The following is a 19,099-nucleotide window of genomic DNA, read 5'->3' as shown; positions in this document are numbered from 1 at the left end:
ACTCAAGTTCAGCAAAAGCTCCCTCCCAATAAGGCACATGGACATCCCCCAAATCATAGGAAGATGGATTTCCCCTTAAACTCCAAATTAAAAGACCGCTCTCCAACAAAATAGTTAAAAATGAAAACGAACAAACAAAAAAAAACCCACTCTCGTTGGAGTTAAGCTCTAAGATCCTGGTTCTAAATAAATCCTCGCTACTCAAGGATGCCAACTCAAAAGCTGACCGAATCGCCTACGGGAACCACAACGAATATCATGACATAAAAAAAAAAAAAAAAAACCACGGAGCTGGCTGCATTACCCCCGATACCACAAAACCTGCCCATGGCCCTCAGGAAAGGAAAGGGATGGAGATGCGCGGTCAGGATGGAGCACGGCTTGGAAAAGGAATGGAAACAGAACGTAGCTTACCACAGAAAATACATCCCAAATTAGTGCTCTCCTGGCTGCCAGCCACCTTGCTCTGGGCTGCAACAGACACCTGGGTGTTAGAAGCTCCGACGGACCGGGGGCCATCCGAAGAACTTGGCACTGACACAGACTAGAAGGCGCTTGGAAAGGTGCAACACGTTTTTTATAACACACTTCCTCCCTGGACCCGCCTCCTGGGAGCACTGTCATGTCCTCAACGCAACCTCTCGGACATTCGCTTTCTCACAAAGTGGTGGGCAGCCCTGACCGGTGTGGCTCAGTGGATAGAGCGTCGGCCTGAGGACTCAAGGGTCCCAGGTTCGATTCCGGTCAAGGGGCATGTGCCTTGGTTGCGGGCACATCCACAGTGGGGGGTGTGCAGGAGGCAGCTGATGGATGTTTCTCTCTCATCGATGTTTCTAACTCTCTCTCCCTCTCCCTTCCTCTCTGTAAAAAGTCAATAAAATATATTTAAAAAGTAAATAAAAAAGTGGTGGGTAATCTTATTTGGGGAGATCTTACCGGGATTGGGCCTAAACGGGCAGTCGGACATCCCTTGAGGGGTCCCAGATTGGAGAGGGTACAGGCTGGGCTGAGGGACAACCCCCCTCCGTGCACGAATTTCGTGCACCGGGCCTCTAGTAAAATATATATATAAAAAAAAAAGTAAATAAAGCTGCGGTATAGGAAGTCAGGATCTCTGGCCATGAGAGGGAATGTCATGGTATCTACCCTCTCTTTTAGTATTGCTCACTTAGGAGAAGTGGCAGCTGGAAAAAAAATTTTTTTAGGGTAAATGCTTCAACTTAACACGATAAATACTCATTTCTACTAGTGGGGAAAAGACCAAAGCCATTTTAAACAGCCTACAGCAGGTAAAGTGTTTTATAGTCACGGATATGAAATAAGAATATCTTCATTTGCTTTCCACTTTGGAAAACATCAAAACTATTCATTGTTTTGCCAAGCCACATTTTATTGTTTTTCTCTCTCAATATTATATATATATATATATACACATATTTAAAATGTGTGGCGACATCAAATAGCCTTTTAATATTTAGGCTCCCTACATTAAAATTTACCTTAAGCATGAAGTAAATTCTCTTTATGAGACAAAACTCAATGAGAAGAGGTGATAATTAATGAAAAGGGCTTATATAAAATCAAGGTGACATTCAAAATTGAGGTGGAAAAAAACAAGATCAGATTTTTTTTTTTTAGTGTTATATTAGCGACATTCGACAAAATCCTATAGAAATTCTTCTCAGCATGGGAAAGACTTTTTTCCATTGTTATTAACCAGAAACAATAAACAGGTTAGAAATATATCGACTTTAAAAAGTCTACATAAAGGCAAACAAGACAGTATTTTAGATTTCCTCTAAAACTGTATTCCTCAAATAATATAATTTATACTAATTAAAGTTTGCACAGAATCAGACCCAAACCAATTTATATTTAAAGAATACACATCTGAAAATGGTCATAAATCTTAAAATTCAGGATGTTTTCATCACATTTAAAAATTAGATTTAATATAGTCCAATTAAGCATCAATCTTGTTTTAAAACTATTTTTCAGCAGGTATTCTCAAACACAAACAAAATAAAGACTGATAAATGTCCCCTTTGCTAAGTACTTCCGACCACCCAACCTATTATTAAAGTCACATGCACAATATTTACAGCAATGACCAAAAAAAGGACCACAGGCATACATATAAAACGGCTACCAAACTAATTAGATCATCCCAAAAGAGATGAGCAATTTAGAAATTTTTCAACAATTCCATTTTAAATTCAAACTTTAAGAAACTCTGCCTTACCCATGTTTGTAAATGGCTACTTCTACAAAGCCTTTCTGAAATAAAACGTGCCTACTAGTCTTCAAGTTTTAACCCCTTCGGTTCCTTTAATTCACATTTAATGGGGAGTGGGGAACAGAAGGCAAATATAAAAACTTACAAGAAAAACCTGAGAAATTATCTCGTCTCTGACAGCAGAGAAATGACCACGGTCCATCACCGATCATTTTGGCAAAAAAAAAATCATCTGCCAATTGTCACAATGCAGGGGAACCATGGTTACTGCACGAGACAAAACATTTTAGACCAGAAACTCCCAATCTTGTCCCAGTTTAAACCATCATGCGCCACTCTTGCGTTTGGTATCTGTCTCTGAGCACCTTCTTCCCACTGACTTCTACTTCTTACCATCATCGTGTCAGGAAAAAATACTGATCTCAATTCTGAATTCTACGGCAGTTTGCATTTCCCAGAGATACTAAATTATTCATTGCCTCATCCGCGTCCCGCTAACAGCATTTCCTGCTTCATATTGATGCGACGGACTCTCCTCTGGCTCAGCCAGGGAGGAGGGTGGGATCTGGGAAAAGAACATTCCCTGTCCAGACAAGTCAACTCAGCAAGGCGGCGACACAGCAGAATTCGTTTCAGCATCGATATTCCATCGAGCTCACATTTCACCTGGAAAGGGAATTTTTCCCCTTTAAGTGAGCCCTATGAAAATAGGCTTCGGACCAAGATAAAGTAGGACGGGCCCTAAAGAAAAACAGGAACTGAGGATCGTGTATCCAAAAAGCAACGTGTACTGTGTATTTAGACTGAAGGAGAAGAAAAATGGCCATCAGCTCCTCTCACCTTACAATGGCCGTGTGCTGGGGGTTCGTTTATTTCTAACGGAGTCTGTGAAACTGCCCGTCTCTTATTTCTCGGGCTTCTCCCCCTCCCTTTTTTTTTTTTTAAATATAAAAAGCATATTCTTTTTTTAAAAATATATATTTTATTGATTTTTTAACAGAGAGGAAGGGAGAGAGATAGAGTCAGAAACATCGATGAGAGAAGATGAAAAACATGGATCAGCTGCCTCCTGCACGACCCCCACCGGGGATGTGCCCGCAACCAAGGCACACGCCCTTGACCGGAACCGAACCTGGGACCCTTCAGTCCGCAGGCCGACCCTCTATCCACTGAGCCAAACTGGTTTCGGCTCCCCCTGCCTTTTATTTATTTTTTTAAAAAATATATTTTTATTGATGTCAGAGAGGAAGGGAAAAGGAGAGAGAGAGAGAAACATCCATGATGAGAGAGAATCATTGATTGGCTGCCTCCTGCACGCCCCACACTGGGGATGGAGCCCGCATCCTGGGCATGTGCCCCTGACCGGGAATCGAACCGGTGACCTCTTGGTTCCTGGGTCGACCCTCAACCGCTGAGCCCCACCCGGCTGGCCTCCCCCTGCCTTTTAACATTCTTCACCATCACGTGTTTTGCATGAGCAGGGTAATGCAGACACGTGAGTGACATGTTAGTAGCAGGGAGTGCAGGCTGCTGGGATGTAATCTATCGCTACCTATAATTACCACAGTAGACCCTTTGCATTCACGTTTCACACCATCAGAGGTTTCCACCGTTAGCAGTGAGTCCCAAGGCCATTTGTAACGGGGAGAGGACCTGTCTCGGCATCTTTTCTGAGGATGAAACGAGGCAACGCTGGCTCAGAGCCGGCTCTCTTTCCATCGGCACTCTGCAAAGCTGGTCTGTCCCCTGCACAAAATCAGCATCCAAATGAGCAGCGTCCACACTTCTGTCCGTAAGGCCCCCGGGGATGACCTTCATGGTTGCAAAGTCCTACGAGATGCACTTTTGAGAGGGAATGGAAGCAAATGTGTGTGTGGGGGCTCTAAGGTACCTAGAGCCGCCTGGAGGAAGGCACGGCAGTGGTATGGCTGCCTCCGTTAAAAAAAAAAAAGAAAAAGTCAGGTACTCTTGGCCTGGACAGTGGCTCAGTCACCAAGAAAACACAGGACTGAGGATCCTCAAAAATATGAAAAGAAAACGACCACAGGATCCAGCAATCTTACTTCTGGCTGTGTACCCAAAGGGAAGGAAACCAGGATCTCAAAGATTTCAATCTGAGTGTCCATCAACAGATGGATGGATAAGGAAGATACACATACCAGACACATACGTGTGCATACATATAAAAGGACTGAGAATATGTATAATGTGCCCCCAAAAAGGCATAAACACATTTGAAGTAGTTATAAAGGCCGTGTTTATTAAAACACATTTCATTTGTAAAATGGGGCTATCAGCCCTACCTGGCGTGGCTCAGTGGTTGAGCGTCGACCCATTCACCAGGAGGTCAGGGTTTGAGTCCCGGTCAGGGCACATGCCCAGGTTATGGGCTCCATCCCCAGTGTGGGGACATGCAGGAGGTAGCTAAGCAATGATTCTCTCATCATTGATGTTTCTATCTCTCTCTCCCTCTCTAAAATCAATCATTTTTTTTTTAAATTGAGTTAGCAGCTGTTAAAGTGTGTAAGCATTTTTTGGGGGGATACCATGTATACTATATTATGTATAAATATACCATATACAATGAGTGGCCAGATTATTATGATCTCTGAACGCATAATAATCTGGCCACTCAGTGTGTGTGTGTGTGTGTGTGTGTGTGTGTGTGTGTGTATGTGTATATATGTCATACACACACACACACACACACATATATATATACACATATATATATATTAGAGGCCCGGTGCGTGAATTCGTGCATGGGTGGGGTCCGGCCAGCCTGGCCAGGGGGAGGGGACATGGGCGGTTGGCCGGCTTGCCTGCTGGTTGAACTCCTGGTCGAGGGGACAATTTGCATATTAGCCTTTTATTATATAGGATATACACTGAATGGCCAGATAATTATGCGTTCAGAGATCATAATAATCGGGCCAATGTATACTATATATCTATTTATATTTACATACATACATATGTGTGTGTGTGTGTGTATATATGTATGTATGTATGTGTGTATATCCTCAGTCCTTACATACACTCTCTGGCAGAGATAGAAAGTAAATTAGTGGTTGCCAGGAGCTGAGAAGTATGGAGGAATTGGGAGTGGGTCAGGGTGTGAGGTGGTGATAATGGCTTAAGGGCACAGGCATGATGAAAATGTTCAAAAAGTGAGAGCAGCGCTAACTGCACAGCCCTGTGAAAATACTAAAAACCACTGAATTGTACACTGAATGGGTGAACTGCATGGCACGTGGAAAAGCTCAGTAATAATAATAATAATAATAATGATAATAATAATAATAATAATAATAGAGTGTTGTGCTGTGCTCTTCATCTGAGAAGTGATTACAACCCCAAGTTGAAAAGGATCTCCGTGCCTTTCGCCTCCCCATTCCAGAAAACCTTAGAAGGAATGGCCTCTGGTGGTGGGACGTTAGCCCACGTGACCGTCTCTCTCTGCCTCTCCGCACTGCTTCCATTTTTAGAAGCAGCCCCATCAGAAACACCAGCCTTCCTCCCCTCGGAGAACAAAACGCTGTGCTGGGAACCGGAGTTCTTTCAGGCGGGGCTCTGGCCGGCTCCGGTTTCCGACGAGAGAACTGAATGTGAACCACGAAGGAAGTGACTGATGACACCAACGTGACCGTGACCGTGACCGAGTGTCGGCGGGGACGGCAGTGCCGGGGCCCAGGGGCCCCTCCAAAGGCCGGGGCGGGTCTGGGGAGGCGCGCGTTTCAGCGGGAAGGACAGCCAGAGGCGCGGCGGAGGCCAGGGCTCTGAATGCCCATCCACTGAGGCCGGTGCACGGAGAACCAGCGCTGTCCCAGTTAAACCAGGACAGCGGCCTGCCCCGCCCTGGGAGCCCTGGCGCCGGGCCCTTCTCCGTCTCACTGCACCGGAGCTCACGCTCTTCATCGGCCAAACCCAGAAGCAGCTTCTGTCCAAAACGACGATGCCCACATTTTTACTTTGTGAAATTAAAAATACATAAAATTTTATAATAGTTTTTTTAAAAAATTAATTCTTTTGCCCTTGCTCAGTGGATAGAACGTCAGCCTGCGGACGGAAGGGTCCCAGGTTCGATTCAGGTCAAGGGCACGTGCCCGGATTGTGGGCTTGATCCCCAGTAGGGGGCGTGCAGGAGGCAGCCGATCAATGATTCTCTCTCATCATTGATGTCCCTATCTCTCTCTCCCTCTCCCTTCCTCTCTGAAATGAATAAAAAGATATTTAAAAAAATAATTCTGTTGAATACATAAAAGTTAAACTGGGTTTGTTTACCTCATGTGGAGTTTATGAAGTAAAATTACATCTAAGTACAGTTACTGGCGTGGGCCGTCAGCAAGAACATAAAAATAAATTTGTTCTACAGACTAAGCATCATTAGCTTCAGTCTCAGAAATGTACTTCTATCCCTAAAAATATGTCATTATACCCCTAACAATATGTATTTTATCTTACGTCTCTTTAAAAAAGATTACTCTATCCCTGGCCAGTTTGGCTCAGTGGATGGAGCGCCGGCCTGCGGACTGAAAGGTCCCGGGTTCGATTCCGGTCAAGGGCACATGCCCAGGTTGCTGGCTCAATCCCCAGTAGGGGGCGTGCAGGAGGCAGCCGATCCATGATTCTCTCTCCCTCTCCCTTCCTCTCTGAAATCAATACAAAATATATATATTTTTTAAAAATTTACCCTAATTAGCAGGCCACAAATTTGATATGCGAAGTCAAATATGATGGGATGTTGCTTACATGAAACATCAATATATTCAAAGAAAATGAAAAAGGCCACCACCGAAGTGGCCATCGCCGTGAAAGGCACAAACTGTGCAAGGACCCGGATGTAGGAGCATGTGTTTACTGAATACAGAAGGACCAGCTCACGAAGGAACCGAAAGTCACATGGAGGAGTCTGTACTTCCTTCTCAGAGCAATGGAAAGCCACGACAAGAGTATCTGGTGGACACACAGTAGGTATGCAGACATCCCCCCTGCCTCCGACGAACAGAAGGTGGATCCGAGGGAGACTCGAGACCTATTTCCTGGGAAGCAATGTCCCTCATGTAGCCAATCTCTTCGTTCCAACGGGCGCTCAGAGAAACATTTAAATCGATGGGGACCGGTGACCCTAAATCTGAACACGGAAAGGTGATTTTGTGTTGAGTACAGGGTGACCAAAGTAAAGGTCAGGTCAGTATTTGCACACGAGGCTGCAAGATAAACACGTATTCCTTCCTACGTGAGTGGCACTGTCATTGCCATGTACCCCTGAACACTTCCAGAAAACGGAGGTCATCTGTTTTCTAGCACGCATCACCTCCGAAATGGCAAAAAAAAGTCCACATAAATAGCAGGTCTACCTTCTGAGAATTATTTCTGGTATCGCTCCATGAGCAGGGTGCTATTTTGGCTTATTCCGCTTTCTGACCTCTCTCTGTGCCACTTACGGTACTTACACTGCCTATACGTTTCTGACCCTGTCTTTTTTTCTCTGCACAATGAACAGACCCTGAAGGTCGACAATTCTGAATTCTTCATTTTTGTTTCTCATAGCATGTAACATCGTTATCTTATTAGGAGTATAAATCATTCAGTTCGCTGTGATTTTTCTTCTTTTAGATGATGAGACCATCTACCTCTTGGGCATTTTGTATGAATTTATAAACTATGTCACAATATGCTTTTTTAAAAATATTTTTTATTGATTTCAAAGAGGAAGGGAGAGAGGGAGAAAGGGGGAGAAAGGGAGAGAAAGAGAGAGAGAGACATCAATGATGAGAGAGAGCCATCGATCGCTGCCCCCTGCACACACACACACACACACACACACACACTGGGTTGGATCAAGCCCACAACCCGGGCATGCACCCTTGACCGGAATCGAACCCGAGACCCCTCAGTCCGCAGGCCAATGCTCCATCCATTGAGCCAAGCCAGCCGGGGCTCACAATATTCTTTATATGTGAAATACTGTTTTCAAAAATACCACTATTGAATACCATCTTCCGAAGTTTGGTTAGAATTTCCCTCTCTTGCCTCGATCATGGAACAGGAACGCCCAATGTGAATTCAGAGGCCACCGCACCCGTGTCCACATGCTCTTTGCTGAACACAAGCATGGACAACCCATCCCACTTGCAGACGGATAGAAGCACGTGCACAATTAGGAGGTTTGGCTGCCAATGTGTGTTGTGACTGGTCTCACCGGAGTGCAAGTGGGTCCTGCAATTCATTTCTTAGCACCAGCGGACAACAAGAGAGACTACTGTATTAAAGCTTCTTCCTACCCTCTGCATCTTCGTTCAAAGATGAAGAAGTCTTACAAAAAGGTATCAGAACCCAGCTCAGTGGCGTAGCTCAGTGGTTTACAGTTGACCTATGAACCAAGAGGTCATGGTTCGATTCCCGGTCAGGGCACATGCCCGGGTTGCGGGTTCGATCCCCAGTAGGGAGCGTGCAGGAGGCAGCCATTCCATGATTCTCTCTCATCATGGATGTTTCTCTCTCTCTCCCTCTCCCTTCCTCTCTGAAATCAATCAAAAAATTAAAACAAAAAACGGTATCCGAAATTTTGACTGTTTAACATCCAGCAAATGTTTCTCTAATTTATGCGCAACATACACTGAGTGGCCAATTATCATCTCTGAATGCATAATAATCTGGCCACTCAGTGTATATCCTATATAATAAAAGGCTAATATGCAGATTGTCCCCTCGACCAGGAGTTCGACCAGCAGGCAGGCCGGCCAACCGCCCATGTCCTCTCCCCCTGGCCAGGCTGGCCGGACCCCACCCATGCACGAATTCATGCACCGGGCCTCTATATATATATATTAGAGTCCCATCCTCCTCCTCTCCATCTCTGGCCAGTAGACACATTTCTCCCCTTCCTGGCCTGTCCATTCCATCTCACTGAGATACGGAGAGAGGATGAATGGGAAAACCAGATCGGGGCACAAATGCCAGTTGTGCCCCTGGCTAGCGGTGGGCCTTGGGGCAAGCCCGGTCCTTCTGTCAGCCCTGAATCACACCCTACAACAAAGACAGCACCACCAACCTCGTATTAAAGATGATCAGGGATATCAGGTGCCCGATTAGGACCCGGCACACGGCAGGGACCCGGAACCAGGTCATGCCTGCCTCACAGCTGCTCTCGTGACTAAAGGAGAACACGCGTCGAAGGCACTAAATGCAGGTTTGCCATGCCCTCTTCTCTCGGTTCCTTCCCCCTTCAGACGTGTCACTTCAGGCCTCATCCTTCCCACCGAGATTATCACCACCGCGTCCTCGTCTGACCTCCATGCTTGTAACCACACACCAGCCCATCACATCCGGTCTAAAGCACCAGCCCGATTAATCACATCACACGACTGCCCCACCCACCACGTAACATGCGCGCTCCTCAACCTTCCCAAACGTTCCAGCCTTGCCTCTTAGGGTCCCCCCCCCCGCACCCCCAATCCATATTCTCATGCCCACGCCCTACACCGTCCATCTGCTGCTTCCCAGCTGCTCCTTGGCGCTCTCATGCCACCAAGCCTACCAGAAGGTTCTGGGAGCCTACTCATTCTTCAAGATGTAGCTCAAACATCATCTCCTCTTCAGAGAGCTCCTTAACCCTCTCCCTCTCTTCAGTCCCAAAGGCCTGTGCACCCTTCCCAGCCTCTCACACAAGGGGTTCTAATTTTGCTGACCTTGACTCTAGCAGCTCCCGCCCAACTGTGAAATCCTGGGAGGTAAGGAATAGGCCGGATCATGTCAGTATGACTCCCAGCGCCTAGGGCGGTATGTATGCGCAAAACACGCGTGACCGTTTTTTGTGATATAACCTTCCTACTGCTCTCATGACTCGTGGCAGTGTGGAAAACAGCCGTGTCACTACAGAGTGGCATCTCCGTGTTTATGTGTATTTATAAAACCTAAAGAAAATTTCGAACACGCGGATATCTCTGAGTATGTTCTCGTTTTCGGTAGATTTGTGGGTGTGTTTTTTTAAATCTAGCAGAAGCAGTGTTACCAATGGCAAAATATTAAAGATTTCCTTCATACAAAGGTAGGCTTAAGCTTAGGTGAGCAGAACACGGCAGGATAATCTCCCTGGCGAGGCATGATTTTTCTTTTAAAAAATAATTTTAAAAAGAAATCATTTCCTGCCCTAACCGGTTTGGCTCAGTGGATGGAGCATCAGCCTGCAGACTGAAGGGTCCCAGGTTCGATTCCGGTCATGGGCATGTCCCTTGGTTGCGGGCACATCCCCAGTAGGGGGTGTGCAGGAGGCAGCTGATGGATGTTTCTCTCTCATCGATGTTTCTAACTCTCTCCCTTCCTCTCTGTAAAAAAACAATAAAAAAAATATTTTAAAAAAATCATTTCCTGTCTTCAAATGACTTCCACCTTTTCCAAAATGAAGCATGGTGCAAACTGACCTCTACCAATCATCGCAAGGACTGACTTTATATTCTATATGACCCGTAACTGTTGTCTGCACAATTGCTATACATGTACTTGATACATAATGTAGAAATCCCAAATGTCAGTCTGAATAAAGCGTTTTGAATGCACTTGTTCAAAATCTAGTCCATCGCTCCATTAGGCAACGGAAACAGATAAACTGTAGCATTTGGTATAAGGAAAAACACTACTTCAACTCTTTTTTAAAAAAAAATGGTACAACATGTGATTTTTGTTTCTTAAGTTCCAAATATAACTCACTGTATTTGGTACCTCCTGTACTTTCCAGGCTATTCGGTAACTGCACAGCGAGTTAAAAACAAAGTCACGGACAGCATGCCTGCCACCCCCCCTTTTCCTAAGAAATGGAAATAGTAAGCACGTATAGGACACCTTGCAAAGGTCAGCGTGAGGATCCCCAAAGGAAGCTACTTTCTTATTAATTTTATTAAAGAACGTGTTTGAGGATTTAGAGGATTTAGGGAGCAAGGGAGCGAGGAAGAGAGGATTGCGGAATCATTGGTTTTGGTAAAAAAAAAAAAAATACAGGTTAGTGACGTTCAGATCCTGCTCTGGAGACCCACACGTGCCTCAGTGGCTATGGACTCCCAACCCCCCCACATGAACCAGAGAAGCTCCCCCTTTCTGTTTTGGCCTGTTTATGCGCCGAACTTCTGAAAACATTACTTGAACAAAAGTGTCCGTGACTTTAAAAAGTCTGAAAATCGCTAAGAAGGACTAACCAACGTTCAATGGATAATACGGACGTTAACACCTAATAAAAACAATAAACAGAAGCATTCACTATGAAAAGAGAAATGGTTTTAAAAAGTGGTAAGACATGAAGGAGCAGGAGAGACGAGTATCTGTAGTTGCTTTATCGTCATGGGCAAATGTTTCTTTTGCTTCTGATCACGGACTTCTGGGGCCTATTATTTGTTCAGGGAGTCGACACGGAGGTTTAACCTTTTTCAACTTGGTTTTGGCAGATAGACAATGGGTGGCTTTAGCAAGGAACGGGCTGTGAGCCCAAAGCAAACAGCCGTGGAAGGGAGACGGTCCAGATGAGAGGCGACAGTATTGGTAGGTTTGTTTGGGTGGGTGGGAGGGGGCCTGCAAAATGAACCTGGGGTAGAGAACAGACCTCACCTACTTCATGGAGATTGACAGAAAAACGTCAGTCCTTCCCCAAGGGCCTTTCTGATTCTTAGCATCTATCACCTCCCAGGCCTCCACTTCCAAACCAATTAATGGCATCAAAAGTCAGAAATCAGCCCTAGCTGGTTTGGCTCCGTGGATAGAGCGTCGGCCTGCAGACGGAAGGGTCCCGGGTTCGATTCCGGTCAGGGGCCCATGCCAGAGCTGCGGGCTCGATCCCCAGTAGGGGGCTTGGAAGAGGCAGCCAACCAATGATTCTCTCTCATCACTGATGTTTCTCTCTCTCTCTCTCCCCTCTCCCTTCCTCTCTGAAATCAATACAAATTTTTTTTTAAAAAAAATCAGAAATTAGTGTTTCACTACAGTAATTTATGAAACGTCATTTTCTAAATAGATCAGACTATGAAAAACGCCCACCAAATGCTTTGTTTTCTCTGATGAAAAAGCTATGAATCCAAAGCCTCTCTGCCAATGGCTTGGGCCATGACAAGGATGGACCAACTTCTTCACCTCTCTCTTTCCTCAGCCCACAGTACGACCGGCTGAGGTTGCGACAGAGCAGAGAATAGTGGCTCAAAATAATCTAAGAAGAATCTAGTACATTTTTTTTTTGCCTTTTCAAAATGCTTGTGTAGCCCATCAGATGAGGGGTGATTTTCCCATTTGCCAAACGTTCTACAATGTGGAAATTACAGAGAATGTAATTGAGTCTCTCCCCATTAAGACTCATTAATTTAAAAATATCAAGGTCAGAAGAAAAAAACATTAATTAGCATTTGCATGTTGAAAGCACAAATGTATTACTACATCCTGATAAAAACAATCCTTTCCATTTGGTTAAAAAACAACAGCTGACGACTAAACAATTTTAACTACTTTAAATTAGTAACATTTCGCTCCTAATAGTAGTAAATACTCTTTTTTGAAGGTTTAGAAATTAAAATTAAAATGCTACCTTGTTCCAAACATGGGGAAGCCAAATGATTGTCATACATATATGCTGCCTAAACTTTGGCCCTTTAATTTTTTTACTATGTAGTTAAGATATTAAGAACCACAATTCTCGGTTCTTTCCCATGATAACACTATGGCGACAGAAAAGCAATTCTACAACAGAAGGCTGATACAATATTGACGCCTGTAGGGTAAGTACAGTGACTTCCGATCATCTACACGCAAGACTACATACATGCAGACTTTTCTATGCTATTTTTCTGGACTTACAGACAAACCAGGAGAAGTTCAGTCATTTATTTCCTCAAAACAGATAACATATGAGAGCTGTGTACCAATTATTTATAGAGATATTAATTTGCTCAAAGGAGATCTAATATAAATCATCGATAGGCATAATACATGACTTCCAGCAAGCTTCCAAAAATGTCTTCTTTGAAATTCACATTTGAAATAAACTAACAAATGGGCTAGAAGTTTCGATCCTTTTTACAACGAGGGAAGGAATAAGTAAAATTGAGTGTGTCTGTAATAGGTTTCAAAATTCTCTACCTTCAACAAAATGTCAAATGACTATAGAAGTCATTCCTTTAAAATACATAAATTTTGTTCATGGAATATTTATGTCCTATGGGTCACTATGAAATACACGGTGCAGGCAAGAGAAATCACAGTTGTACTGTTTTATGTATAGCATCTGTTTGCTGATAATAAAAGCTATCTCCCCAAAGAGAACAAATACTTGGGTGTATTTCTTTTTCTGTTCTTTAAACAAAAATAGAGCCCATCTCTGATACATATACAGCCTTAAATCCTGGAGGTGTATTTTTTTGTGGTGTTTTTTTTTTATTAAGTTAATTATTTCTACATTGCTGTCTAACCACCGTGCAGTCAGGGGAGATGCAATTCATAGCAAATACCACCTGAGGGCACTCCTGAAATTGTGAAACAACTTTTGGAATCAAATTGTTCATGACGAGGATGCAGGAGACCTCGTCCTACTTGAGGTTCAAAGGCCTCAGTGGTGGCTAAAAAACATGCTTCAGAAACCACGTGTTTCTTCATAAAATCTGAGATGAAGATAAATGTGCATAATTGTGATCTACTGCATAGTCTCTGGGCCTCACCGTCCTTGCACCAAAAGTTGAGGTTCTACAGCAGGAGGAACAGAAAACTAGGTCGCTTTCCAACGAAAAGCATTTAAAAATGACCAGTGAACCCATCTCCTACGACTGTCCTTCCAGAATCCATCTTTACATCGACAAATAAAAAAGTTCACATCTCTGCAGAGAATAACGTCACACACACATGTGATTTACAAGTTGGTCAGAAAAGGTCTGTGTTAACTGACAGACGGCACTTCGGTTCAAGGAAACAAGCCAACCGCGGGGCCCTTACCTGCTTCCTGCGAATTCAACACTTCTAAGGCATGCATCATGGCACTTGCAAAAACATTGGCATCCTCTTTGCTGCCAAAGTTGAGACCATACACCTGTCTAGCGTCTCGCCACTGGTGGAAGGTCTGTGTAGCTTGATTGTACTTCAACCCTTTAGGAATGGCACAATTTATCACCACCTAAAAGACAGTAATTCTTTTTAAAGTCAAGCCAATAAATGGCAACATCAACAGAGTCAACAAATCCTGATTGAAGCGGTATTCATTCATTCATCCTTAGCGCTGTGGTGGAGGCAGGAGGGCTCCCGCCACTGCCACCGCCACCGCCACCGCCGCCACGCTCATCAGCCCTGAGCCCGGCTTCTGGCTGAGTGGCGCTCCCTCTGTGGGAGCACACTGACCACCAGGGGGGCAGCTCCTACGTTGAGCGTCTGCCCCCTGGTGGTCAGTGCGCGTCATCACGACCAGTCTTCCACGGTCCACCGTTCCGTCAATTTGCATATTAGACTTTTATTGTATAGGATTTTCATTCTCCATATATTTTAACCCCCATAAAGCACTATTTTTAGCTTTGTACAGTCAATAACATCAACACTTATGCTTTCTGGTGCTTTTTAACCCTTTGCACTCGGATGTCGAGTGTGACTCAACATGGTTAGCAGTAGAATAAAGGAATCGAAAAAAGCAAGCGAGTGCAAAGGGTTAATCCTCTACCCTCTTCAAGCTTCTGTTGGGACTGTTTTTTTTGAACTTGAAGAATCTCTTCCACCGTAGATCTGGCGAGGAAGTCTCTCCATTTTTTTCTGTCAGAATGTATCTTTATTTCACCCTCATTTTTTGAAGAAAATTTGTGTTAGGTACGGAATGTTAAGTGGTCACTCACTGCCTTACAGTCATTTGAAGCTCACTGCCTCCCAGCTCTTGATTCTATGGAGAAGTCAGTCAGCTGACAGTTGATGGTTGCTACTTTAACGGTATCTGATTTTCAAGGACAGCTCGAGAGTTTCGCCTTGTATTTAGTCTGCAGTGATTTTAACACAAGGGGTTCCTATAGGGCTTTCTTGGTACTGATTTCATCCCTTTTGAAAACTCTTCTTCATTCTCTCTTCAGTTCTTGCTCTGCCCCAGTCTCCCCTCTCCTCTGGGATTCTGCCTACACAGACTCTACACACCTTCTCACTGTATTCCCTTATGTCTCCCCTAAGCTCTTCGTGCATTACCTATTTCTGATTATCTTAGCTGAATTCAGTCTGAATTTTTTTTCCTGACCTCTATTTCAGTTTACTAATTCTTTTTAGCTATTTCTAATTGGTTGTAAAACAAAAACAAAAAAATAAACACCATCTCTGAGTTAACAGCAGTTATTTTATTTATTTTTATTTTTTTTAAATCTTTATTGTTGAAAGTATCACATGTCCCCTTTGTTCCCCCTGCACCCGTTCTAACCCACCCCCGCCCCCACCCCTGCCCCAGGCCTTAAATTTCCATTTTGTTCTTTTTTTCAAGTATCCAGTTCTCTGCTGAAATCCTCAATCTGTATTGTATTTCCTTGAATGCACTAAGCATAGTTATTTTAAAGTCACTTCCTGATAGTTCCATTAACTGGATCCCAGGGGTCTGTCCTATTGCTGTTTCTTTCTCCTGTCTCCTCGTATGCCTGGGTATTCTGATTGAGTGCCAGACACTGCATATGGACAATTTTAAGGAAATGTTAATGCCTACGATGATGATATTTCTCCTTTCTCTCCCCCGCCCCCCCACCCCAGGGAAAACGTACATTGGCTTCTGGCAAACAGCTAGGGAAACGAACAGTCTTAAATCACCTTAATCCAAAAGTAATGGAAATGACTGTGGCTGGTCTATGAGGGCCCGTCTAATTCAGAGTCACACTTCTTCCCAACATGTGGGAGGGACTTCTGGGCCCCAAACCATGGCCTGCGAGGCTTCCCACACAGCCCTCCCTCTTTCGCAGGGCCTAACCCCCCATGTTTGCTCTCCTAGTCCCCGGACTCGTCCCCAAACCTGCTCAGTTTCTCAGTTTCCTCTTTGGAAATGGACATGGGCCTCTACTACACAGGTCCAAAGCTGGGTTCACTCCTATTAGATCATAACTTACTATGTTTCTTTCCCCATTCTTTACCGCATCTTTCTTTCAAGGTTGGGAACCTTATCACGCTCGTGAAACCTAATCACAGCGCCTAGAGCACAATAACCACTTAATAAATGTAGGGAAACGGAATCTGTTAATATATGTTTATGTAATTTGTACACGCTCCATTCTACAAATAAATGATGGGTGATTTTTTTTTTTAAATGGATCTTACTACAAAAAGTTTAGGTGTTAATAAATTATAATAACATGTTTCCACTTTAGGAAAGGCCGATAACCATTGAGAAGTGTAACGAAGGTACTCTGGAATGAGAGGAAAGCAATTTTTATTAGCTATACTCATAGGTACCGTATCATTTTGTTACTTGAAGTATTTTTATAAAATTTTCTTTTCTTTTATATACTGATCTTGTATCGTAATCATAGGGGCAACCTTGCTGAACAGTCTTATTAGTTGTAATATTTTATCTCTGTAGATAACTCTGGATTTTTTATGTAGAAAACTGTATCATCAGTGAATAAAATGAGTTCTACTACTTCTTTTATACTCCTTCTAGCTTCTAATTCTTCATCTTTATATCACTAGGTTACCTCCTCCGCAATGCTCAATGAATGAAAGCGATTCAAGTTGAAATCCTCAACGTATTCCCGAGTTTAATGGAAATCCTAACATTATTGTCCTGGGAGATGTCTACTCTATGTTTACGTTAGCCATCCTCATCAGATTAAGAAAATTCATTTTTATGCCAAACGTGCCTTCAGATTTTAATTTTATCAAAATGCTTTTCCTGAATCTCGTTTCTTATAGGTCTTCTCCCGGTAAATTACATTATGAGTTATCAAATGTTAAACTAGCCTTACCTTACTGTTGAATTTGGTCTGCTAATATCTTGCTGAAGACTTTTTATAACATGTTAGGTAAATTATTAACTACTGATATATTTTATGATTGCAGATCTATTAAATTTTTCTACTTTTCTGCCAGTTTTGGTAAGTAACATTTTCCTACAAAAGCCAGTTTTGGTAAGTAACATTTTCCTACAAAATGGCCCACTTATTGGCATAAAGCTGTTCAAAATATCTTACCATAACTTATTTTCATATCTATAGCTACATCTCTTTTCCAATCCTAATATTGTTTATTTATAACTTTTTTTTTTCTGCTTGATTCTGCCAATTTTTCTATTCAGTAGGGCAGCTTCTGTGTTAACAAGTTCTATTTATTTTTAGTATTTCCTTCTGCTTCCCTCTTAAGCTCATTATATGTCATTAAGATTTGCCCATCTAAGGACAGATTAGACGTCCCACAGGTTTCTATATATAAGATCTTGTCACTCAGGTCTAAGCACTTTCTTTCTAAACATTTTCTAATCTTCATAATGCTTTCATATGAGTGTCATGAATTATTTAGAAGTGTTTCCAAATTCACAAACATTTTAAGAACACTCTATTTGTCAAAAACTATAAAGTCACCGGATAGCTTACTTTTCTTATGGATAAAGATCTCCATGTTTTCGCCCTAACCGGTTTGGCTAGGTGGATAGAGCGTGGGCCTGTGGACTGAAGGGTCCCAGGTTCAATCCCGGTCAAGGGCATGTCCCTTGGTTGCAGGCACATCCCCAGTAGTGGGTGTGCAGGAGGCAGCTGATCGGATGTTTCTCTCTCACCGATGTTTCTAACTCTCTATCCCTCTCCCTTCCTCTCTGTAAAAAAAAAAAACAATAAAATATATATATATATATAAACACTTCAATGTTTTCATTTGGAAATTGCCCGACTTGTGCAGACGTCTTTATAATTATTTTTAAACTAGAAGCCCAGCGCGCAAAATCGCGCAGCCCTGCCCACCCGTGCCAGTCTTTGGGCGTTACGGCGTTAGGGCCACGGGCCTTTTATAATATAGATATGCGTTTTCTTTGTGGGCCAACATTGAGATCCTTCTAGGGCTGTTCTTCAGTACTACCTATGTTTTCCCCATCAAGACTGTTTTGGCTACGGTTTCGAACCATTGCTTTATTTTTACCGAAACAGCATGTCCCTCGGTAACACAAGAGGGCTTGAAGAACTCAACCAGACGCTTACCTGGTGGTCCTGAATCTTCCTGCCCACCACGCGGAAGGTGTTGTTGCCCGTGTGGTGGTAGATGTGAACTCTGCTGAACCCAGTCGAGCCACCAGCTGGCACCCACTTCTTATTGGCATCATCATAAACCATCACAGCAGCTCTTGCCTGACAGATACTCTGTTCACTGTTAGAACAAGCAGAAAAGGGGGGGGGGGGGAAGCAAACATGAGACATTTAAAATATGCTCAGTTGCCCACATAGCCGTATAAATCAGAGTCAGCCGACTCAGCAGTCACTCAACAATTAGTGCTTTACCGGGGGCTAGAAACAACAGCGAACAAGACGGAAGCTTCCTGCCCTTGTGGGTACGGTCTAATGGATTAAAAAATACAGGGTAATGAGGGCCAGGAGGAGGGCATCAGGATCCACGAACACACAAGTAACACGAAAATGTTTTCTTCTAAACCTGAGTATCTGACACACTCCTTAAACTGAACACAACTCTAAGTATAAATTACCCATGATCATATATCCTATATGATTGAATCATATATCTTATATAGTCAAAGGGTAATATGCAAATCAACCCAACGGTGGCATGATGGGTCGCTATGACGCACCCTGACCACCAGGGGGCGGGCGCTCAACACAGGAGCTGCCCCCGGGTGGTCAGTGTGCTCCCACAGGAGCGGGGCTCATGGGTGGCGAGTGCAGTGGTGGTGGCGGGAGC

General features: G+C 43.6%; 1 protein-coding gene across 2 annotated transcripts in view; it reads right to left on the bottom strand.

The window, feature by feature from the left end:
• ENAH (ENAH actin regulator) overlaps positions 1 to 19,099 on the bottom strand; it is a 90,947-nt gene that overhangs the window by 32,230 nt on the left and 39,618 nt on the right. For both annotated transcript variants that reach the window (XM_028157997.2, XM_054713048.1), the window contains exons 2-3: positions 18,388 to 18,553; positions 14,198 to 14,375 (exon numbers count right to left, since the gene is read on the bottom strand). In XM_028157997.2, coding sequence (XP_028013798.2) covers positions 14,198 to 14,375; positions 18,388 to 18,553 — 344 coding nt within the window. The remainder of the gene's footprint in view (positions 1 to 14,197; positions 14,376 to 18,387; positions 18,554 to 19,099) is intronic.

Source organism: Eptesicus fuscus, chromosome 24 (genome assembly GCF_027574615.1).
Source record: "Eptesicus fuscus isolate TK198812 chromosome 24, DD_ASM_mEF_20220401, whole genome shotgun sequence".
NCBI classification, from domain to species: Eukaryota; Metazoa; Chordata; class Mammalia; order Chiroptera; family Vespertilionidae; genus Eptesicus; species Eptesicus fuscus.
The sequence above is the reverse complement of the archived record's forward strand: the minus strand, read 5'-3'. Positions and strand labels throughout refer to the sequence as shown.